Source organism: Limulus polyphemus, unplaced genomic scaffold (assembly GCF_000517525.1).
Source record: "Limulus polyphemus unplaced genomic scaffold, Limulus_polyphemus-2.1.2 Scaffold1087, whole genome shotgun sequence".
NCBI lineage: Eukaryota > Metazoa > Arthropoda > Merostomata > Xiphosura > Limulidae > Limulus > Limulus polyphemus.
Genome location: NW_013666697.1, coordinates 26,389 through 35,766, shown reverse-complemented (window position 1 = coordinate 35,766; position 9,378 = coordinate 26,389). Strand labels below are relative to the sequence as shown.

Here is a 9,378-nt window from a genome sequence, read left to right as displayed (position 1 = left end):
AGTACCCCACTTGTGACATTAATCCAGTTTGACTGAACTCCATTTGTAACAACCCTCTGCTTTCTTCCATCCAACCACACTTCTATCCAATTAGCTAACTTATCCCCCACACCTATAGAGATCATTTTTTTACGAGCATTTTATTTGGCAACTTGTCAAATGCTTTCTGAAAATCCAGATACACCAAATCTACACCCTTACCCTCATCTGTATAAGCAGTAACCTTTACAAAGAATGTTGAAAGATTTGTAAAGCAAGATTTACCCTTAGTGAGACCATGTTGACTATCCAATAAAATTCTAAACTTTGTTAAATGACTTTGCAAAGCATTTTTTAACAGACTTTCCAAAACGTTTCCTACAACTGATGTAAGACTAGTGGGTCTATAATAACTGGGACAATTTTTATCACCTCCATTGAAAAGAGGAGTTACATTAGCTAACTTCCAATCCTCTGGTACCTGCCCACTATTCAAGGACTGACAAAAAATACCAGTAAGTGGCTCACATATCCAATCTTTAACCTCCTTCAAAACCTTTAGGAAAATATTATCTGGGCCAGGAGCCTTATTGATTTTTAAACCTCCCAATTTTTTTAACCAACTCAGAATTAATGCAGTCGTCTTGTTTCCATTGGCCAACTGTTCTAGATGTGGAATACTGGTTAAATCTTTGTTAATAAAAACCAAAGAAAAAGCAAAATGTAATAACCTAGCCATCTCATAATCATCAGATACTAGCCTTTCTTTATCATCCCTCAAGGGTTTTATCCCCATCCTAACATTTTGTTTACCCTTAATGTATTTAAAGAAATTTTTACTGTTAATTTTTACATTTACAGCCAACCTTTTCTCATACATTCTTTTTTATGTCCTAATTTCTTGTTTGACCAATTTTCTTGATCTTCTATAATCTTCTAAATCTCTTGTCATACCAGTCAATTTAAATTTTTTTATTTTATTTCTTAAACTCTTTGTGAGCCAACCTGGTCTTTCTCTTGTAGCTGCCCTTTCCTTTCTATAAGGAATATTTTTATCTTGAATATTGAAAAATTTATCTTTTAAAAACTTTCCACATTTGTTTAGTGTCTCTAAGTAACTCAGCTGCTCAATTCACAACAGATAATTCTTGTTGCATCCCTTCAAAATTTACCTTTTTTGAAATTTATAATCATATGCAGCAAGACATTGAACCTAATAGAGCAATGATCACTTGCACCAAGATGTTCCCCAATTTCCACTCTCAATCATTTCAATATTTGAAGTTAAACAATAGATCTAAAATAGCATTGTTTCTAGTTGGTTCCTTGACTAACTGATGAAGAAAGCCATCCAGAACAGTTTCCAAAAACCCCTCATGATTTGACTCTAGAATTTCCCAATCTTTATGACTGAACTTAAAATCACCCACCATTTGGCATCAACATTATTCATGCCTGTTCTCCCATCATTAAAAATAAATGTTGATCTCTGTCCACATGCACAGCTTTTCAAATGGGAGAAAGACAAATGCTTAGACTGACACTATGGTTTGCAATATATATATAAGATGTGGGTTATAAACCTAATCACCATACTTGAAAAAGTCAAATGTGTGCATTTAAAAACAGCCCATCAGCTTATACCTGATTAAGTCTTTTGTTGTTTATACAGTGATTTACATCAAGGCTGGGATATTTTGTCATTTTGGCCCCTTTTATTAATATTTTGGAGACAATTTTCTATTGTAAGAGACAATTAGGACTATAACTACAGTGTCATGATGTTTTTTGTTATTATTTAACTCTGTTCTTACAAGTTTTTCTTTTATATCTAAAATTAATAAATTTTTTAAAAAATGGTTCATTATTTTAATTGTAATCGTTGTACCTTGTGATAACTGACAGATATGACCACTTTTTACAACAAATGAAGTTATTTCAGAACAATTATTGTTTAATTGTATGATACAAGAATACCTCTATGAAGAATTTATTTATAATTCCCTTTAATGTATTGTTTGATAGTTTTGTTTTTGTTTTTTTTTACTTGAATAAGTTTCCTTTTTGGATAGTTGAGGTGTTACTGTTACTTCTAGAACAGTTTGTACAGCTGTTCCTGCATTTTTTATGAAATATAATAAAACATTAGCTATTTAATTTTGGTGGAGTTAAAATCAGTAAACTAGGGCCTTGAAAATGACAGTTTGGTCTTTGAAAGTCCTGGCATTTTTTTTTTATTTTTTTTTTTTGTAGCTAGCCATGTGCCACATTACCTGTCTTGTCTGGTAATATTATTTAATTGTGCAAGATCATTAGCTTGAATAGACTGCCGCTTCTTGAAGTTCTCAAGATTTCTGCCTTGCTTAAGACATTTTTCCACCAAAATCAATCTCACATTCATTCAAATTAGTAATATATAATGTGTTTCATATTTGTAAAAAATTTTAATTTGTCAGTATTTTCTCTTTTGGAACTGGACTTGTAAAGTTGGTTTATACTTTTTTTGTGACAAACATATTCTTTGTTTCTATAAAAGGACTACAGTTTTGTATATATTCTCTATTAATACAACATCAACCTGATCATTAAATTGTACACTTACAAAAAGTTTATAACACTGTTTTACTTTTGCTGAACTTTTTCGACAGACATCAGTTTTTTTATGGTGTGTAATTTCAAAACTAGTGAAGCACGTTTCGTTTTAGCATAACTGATAGAATAAAACGTCATATCTAAGAAAAGAAGCTAATATTCTTAAACATTTCATTGTTAATTAACCCTTGACAATGTATTGCATTTTACCTGTGTGTGCATTTGGGCTTACCACATATTCTGCTGATTTACTTTCTCTCTCTTTATATTTTTGGAATAAATTCTTATAAAACAATATATATATATATATATATAAAGTGGTGAACAACATTTTTATATTACTCAAGACACAATCCATTTCATTCAGAAGTTCAGTTTCACTTTAAAAATTTGAGTGATATATATTCTCTTCTGACTACTGCAACAGTTATTAGTTTAAAGCATTTGAATTTTAATGTTAAGCATTTCCCAACAAACATTGAGAAAGTCAACAAGGAAAGGATTAGTTATATAATATATACTTCTCTGTGAATAAAAGATTTGATAGTTTTCAACTGTAACAAGAAGGAATGCTAGCACCACCTAGTGTTTGTTAATAACACATGGATTACTTGATCAAGCTCACCTCATTTGTAAAAAGATGTTGTATTGTTAGGCATCTTTAGTTTTAACATTTCAAGTAAATGTTATAAAATTATAGCTTTTTGGTGTTTCAATGACCACAAAAAGCAAAGAAAGAAGGGACCTTTTTATATATGTATCATGTTATGATTTTAATTCTTTTTAACAATACATCTTGTCATTAAGTATATCTTTGATTATCCTGTGTAACTTTTTTGCTGTATTTTTGTATTACTTGTTATTCAAATGTCATTTATTTGTATAGTAAAAATGTACTTATTTTGTTTATTTTCCTTAGGCATGCTACTTTCAGATAAAAACAGAAAAATTATCCCAGACTTAAGGATTGGTGGCCAATCAATGCAGATAGTTGAGCATTATCTTGGAAATCAATCATACCCTTACTGCTGTTACAGTAATTACTGTGTAATTAAGTAAATCTACTTAAAAGTCCATATGTTTTTCTTTGAATAGATTAAATTTTGGGTGCTTAAAAGTGCTTCAGCAATCAACTTATTGGCGTTTATATTCATAGAAAAATGAGATAGGTGGATTTGTTAATAGCTTTTGCTAAATAGAAGATCAGAAGTTGTGACAAAATAATGTATGGTATATTTTTTATAGTTTCTTTTAAAAGTTGTTGGTTTTTTTTTCCAGTACATTAGCATGTTTTCTAAAAACTTAGAAAATTGTTTCCACAAATGAAAAGTGTTTAAATATCTTATAATTTTTACAGGTTCTATAGTTGAACTGGTATTGAAAACAAAAACATGAAGTTTAGAATTACTACCATTAATCTCTTACAAAGAAACCTTCAGCATTTAAAGAGTAGTTACAGACTTTGTTACAAAAACTGATGTAAAAGGATCTTAAAACGTATTTGTGGAATTTTCCACGTTTGTATTGAAAGTTCTCCAGGTGCAGTAGAGGAGGTTAAATATTTCTTATATCTAATATGTTATTCTTATCTGTTCATATGATTTAAAAAATATGCTTGTTTAAAATGAGAGGCTGAAAATGAGCAAAAATTTTTATGTAATTTCAGTAATTTTTTTTGTACATATTTCACAACATTTACTAAAATCACAATCCAATCCACAAGTAGTTGCTGCCAAATGAAATATGATTAAAATTACTTAAATGTTATGATAGTGAATACGTTTACATGAGAGAGTATTAAATGAGATAAACTATGGACAGCCTGTTAAATATTTGATAGGCCTAATGTATGAAATTTGATAATTTCTCATATAATCATCATGCACTTCTAAAGTCATTCAAATCCTTAAAAATTTGATTTATTTTACACTGAATTACTACATTTTGTTCTCATATTTGAAATATTTGTGCACTCATTAAAAGTATTGTATGTTGATATTTCTCACTTTTGGTGTTTTGTTTATTAGTAATGCTGTACCTGATAACTAAAAATGTAACAATTTAATGGTTTTTCCTGAGATGTTTATTCTATTTACAGTCGTTTTGTTTTCTTTGACAATTTTCAGAGCTAGGTAGTTGTGTGTATATAAAATATTGAGAGTAAGATTGTTAACGCACCAGTACGTGGAGAGTTGTGTAAAATTATTTGGCAATAAGGAAGCTGAGTTATTCTAAACCTAACGAGAGAGAGAGAGAAGGTTAAATTTTTTTCATTGCAAGCAGTACATATAAAGTTTTCTGGAGACCTGCCTGGATGAGAAAGTTCACCTAGGCCATATTTTTGTAATGTTCTTGCATGACAATTTAGAAAATATTTGTTACTTTGTTGTTTCTCAGTTAACAAAACATTTTTAAGAAGTTAAATATAATTATGTTGTACTTGAGAAATGTTACAGTTGTTGTTTTTATGATTTTTTTCTTCACAAAACTTATTTTTATGGAGATATAGAGGGTATGATGAAACAAGTTTGAGATTTGTATTTTTTGGAGAATTTTTCAAGACAAAATAGAACACTTTTTTTGCAGCTTTTTTGTGTGGATGTTAGTAAAAACTTTTAAGTTTTCATGAAAAGGGAATGACTTTAGTAACTATTAGTGGTTACAACAGCTGAAAAATGTATTTAGCTTGAACTGCATTTACAGAGTTCTTGATTAATTGCTAAAATTATTCATTTTGTGTGGTTTAATTGTAGTTTATAATATGTTCAAAATTTCCCAAATCGTATAATTCAGTAAGAACTGAAAATAGATGAGAATTTGAATGTAGGTTTTGTTTAGTTTCAGTACATGAGTTTGTAATTAATTATTATGTTAGAGCAGCTTTAAAATTATCAGACAAACGAGGTTAGATTAAAAAGCTTGATTTATTATGTTGTATTCTTGTTAACTATAACTATTTCTTGTAAAAAATGTTTAAAAATAATATATATATATTTTATCGTTTATGTTTCCACTGGATTTTTTTGTTTTTCCACAGTGACAGTTGAAAAAAAATAGTTAACAGTTTTGTAATTGTTTATAACATCACTTGTATACTGAAGTGTTTGCTACACAAAAAGCTTGAAAATGATACAAATTTTCTGTTTGCCTTGTTTGTTTTTAAACTGAATAATACAAAGTAATAATTTTTCTAAAGTCATTTATAAAAAGTTTCATGTAATGGATGATGCAAAAACACTTTAATCTTACATTGAAGTTGTATTATTGAGTAAAACATGTTCTAAATATCAATTAATCCACTAAATGTTTTTTGTGTAATAATAATAATAATTCATATATCAAAATAGTGCAAAGATCAGCAAAAACTTTTAACAATTGAGGAAAAAAGAAAGTAAATATTTGTTTTCAACATTTCCATGTGACTGTTATTTTATTCTATAATGAAATATTGTGAAGAATTATTGCTCAATATGATAAGTCCAGAGCTTAATCACACTATAGTTATAGCAAAAATTATAACTGTACTTATTCAGTGTAAGCTATCTTTTGCCATGTGATTTTACTGAGCTGTTTTTTTGCCCTTAACTTGTATGGAAAATATGCTGTATTCTGAATACTAGCATAAAATACCTGCACTCTATTGCAGGGTTCATAGCCTCCCTCCCCCATGATTCACAGAGGCCCCAGTGTATCGAACAAACTCCTCCGTTACCTCCAATTATTTCTGTAGCTAACCCCAAGGGGGTTCATTCTCCACAAAACAATCCATTAGGACACTCACCTATGGTACTAGCTTATGAGTAGGGTATAAACACAGTTTTAAACATGGTGCCCCCAAGATCTTGAGGGAGCCAGGAACACAACCCTCTACCATATTTGGGTTCAGTAACCCTAAAGATCCATTCTTAGAACCCCATTATGCCTGGGTATCCTTCTGAGGGCATTTAAAGTGGAGTTACACCAATAAAGGTAAGGCTATTCAGAACCTGCCTGCTAAGTTTAGGCCTGCTAGCTTCAGAACTGTGGGAGTAGTTTGCAGACAAGCAATCATAAACACAAAGCTACAAGCTGAATTAATATGGGTGAACGTTTATTGACTTCATAAGATTGTCAGAGGTATTATTGATAAACTTTGCTTTGATATTTTAGTACATAACTTCCGATCAATGTAAGCCACATACTTTAAACGATACTAAAGACCAACCTGACCCTCAATATAGCTAATTGTTTCATCAATCACTGTTAACGATATTTTCGGTCGTATTACCGAATAATGTGGTACGAGGTTCGGCAAGTTTAGTTGATTTAGGCTACTATTTTTGCACAAGAAGTATTTGATGTTATCAAATTCTTTATCCACAAATTTGTAAGTACTTGAAATTTATTAACACCATTAAATAAGATTTTAATTAAATTTTCTTTAAAGACTGTTGGTATAAAACTTTGGAAATCAAATTACAAGCCAGTAAATGTTTTTTATTATATATTTCATATTTGAAGTTACCATCAGTTTAATGAATCAACGTATCCAAAAAATGAGACTTTATGATCCTGTTGATTTTCAACGGTAAATTTTATACTGTTATATATACTGTCCAAGTATTCCAAAAATTGAGTGAGCAACTTGGTCATTAAGATTGCTTTTAAACATAAAGGTTTTTTATTGACTTAATAGTTAAGTCTATATGCTTACGATGCTAAAATTCAGATTTCGATACCCGTGGTGGGCAGAGCACGGGTAGTTTATTTTGTAGCTTTGCCCTTAACGACAACTAAACTAAAACATAAAATGAGATTCCGTAGTTGCAAAATTCAACGATTTCAAAAATACAGATTTAGAAATAATTAAAGTTATTATTCAAATTCCAATCACCACTTAAATGTCTAATTTCTTCTAAAAGAATGTTCGTAAAGAAAGACTCAACATCAAAACTAGCGCAATAAACATTACTATCAATATTCCATTTTTTTTATTTCGTACGAAAACTTAAAACAGTTCTTCGGAGTATATACATTGATAACGAATGTCTTCAAAAAGCATGATTATAAGTTCCAATGCAAACGAACTTCTGCGATGATGTCATGATATATTTGAGTGGAATTATTGGTGAACTTGTGGAGAAAATTCTGAGTGTAATTAAGAACGCGCCAAGTTGTAAAAATAAGTAGATAACTAAATTTCAAGATTGTTTTGAAACAATTTTTGTGAACAAAATAGTCTATACCTCAGTTTACGCTTTTATTGTCGTTGTTTTTAACAGTAGTATGCGTGTTCTTAGATTATATTAGAAAACCTATTTCAGTGTTACTTTTGTCGAGAGTGATATAAAAAAAAATCTAAACTCTTCTGTCGAAAATGTCCCCCGGTGGGACAGCGGTAAGTCTTCGGATTTACAATGCTAAAATCAGGGGTTCGATTTCTCTCGATGGACACAGCAGATAGCCTGATGTGACTTTGATATAAGAAAACACACACACACACACACTGTCCAAAATGCAAGATTTGAAGTAATACATTTTGGCAACAACAGATTACTCGATTGACTGATTTTATTTATTCGTGTATACCGAATAGGAATTATTAAAATGTCATTCTTTTACTAATATCACGGATACGATAGTGATCGTCAGCTTGCTTTTCTTTTGCCTTTCTCTGGTGGCGCCTTTGGTTTTCCGAGCTGGTTTCAACTCTGTACGATACCACAAATATTCCCTACCCTGTAAGCTGTGGGTAGGTTATACGACTGAAATTCTATACCTCGTTGTTGGTGGTAGGGTGCTGTTACTAGTTTGTAGTTTAAAATTTGCCTTGGTAGTTTTAAGACTGAAATTCTATACCTTAGCGTTGGTGGTAGGGTGCTATTACTCGTTTGTAGCTTAAAATTTGCCTTAGTAGTTTTAAGACTGAAATTCTATGCCTTAGCGTTGGTGGTAGGGTGCTATTACTCGTTTGTAGTTTAAAATTTGCCTTGGTAGTTTTAAGACTGAAATTCTATACCTTAGCGTTGGTGGTAGGGTGATATTACTCGTTTGTAGTTTAAAATTTGCTTTAGTAATTTTAAGACTGAAATTCTATACCTCAGTGATGGTGGTAGGGTGCTATTACTCGTTTGTAGTTTAAAATTAGCCGTAGTGGTTTTATGACTGAAATTCTATACCTTAGCGTTGGTGGTAGGGTGCTATTACTCGTTTGTATTTTAAAATTAGCCTTAGTAGTTTTAAGACTGAAATTCTATACCTCAGCGTTGGTGATAGGGTGCTATTACTCGTTTGTATTTTAAAATTAGCCTTAGTAGTTTTGAAATAAATACAAATACACCCCCGATGGCTCAGTGGTAAACTTGAAGCCTTGTAACGCTAAAAATCTTCATATTGTAGAACTCTCCTGAAATGCTTTAATATTGTATATTAAGTACTATATAATTTTCTTCTGAGCCTCTGGATTATAGCATATTGAGTGTTGTAGAATTCTCTTTGGAACCCCCTACAGTGTTGTATGTATAACAATACTAAAGAACCGCTTTATGTAGAATCTGTTAGGAGTGATAAAACATTTACTGAACAAATCAATTGCCTTGAAGGATTTTTTTTTCTTTTGGTTTTTCCAAACCCGAAGTTTGCTGACGAACAGATCAATTTCCTCAAATTGAAACAATGGCGGTAAAGCTAAGAATGGATTATGTAACTGAACAACTTTTCTTCAGGAAACAAATATGAAAAAAACAGCAGACACTGTCATCTCGAAATTTTTCAGATACATTTTGTGTAAAAGCTGCTGATCGGTTTTGAAAAAACAACAAAAAACTT

General features: G+C 30.7%; 1 protein-coding gene across 1 annotated transcript in view; it reads left to right on the top strand.

Moving 5' to 3' along the window:
- The window catches only part of LOC106462067 (alsin-like), a 75,387-nt gene extending 68,247 nt beyond the window's left edge, over positions 1-7,140 (top strand). Inside the window, exon 28 of the mRNA XM_013921949.2 lies at positions 3,491-7,140. Coding sequence (XP_013777403.1) covers positions 3,491-3,535 — 45 coding nt within the window. The 3' untranslated portion in view covers positions 3,536-7,140. The remainder of the gene's footprint in view (positions 1-3,490) is intronic.
- Positions 7,141-9,378: the final 2,238 nt, after the last annotated feature.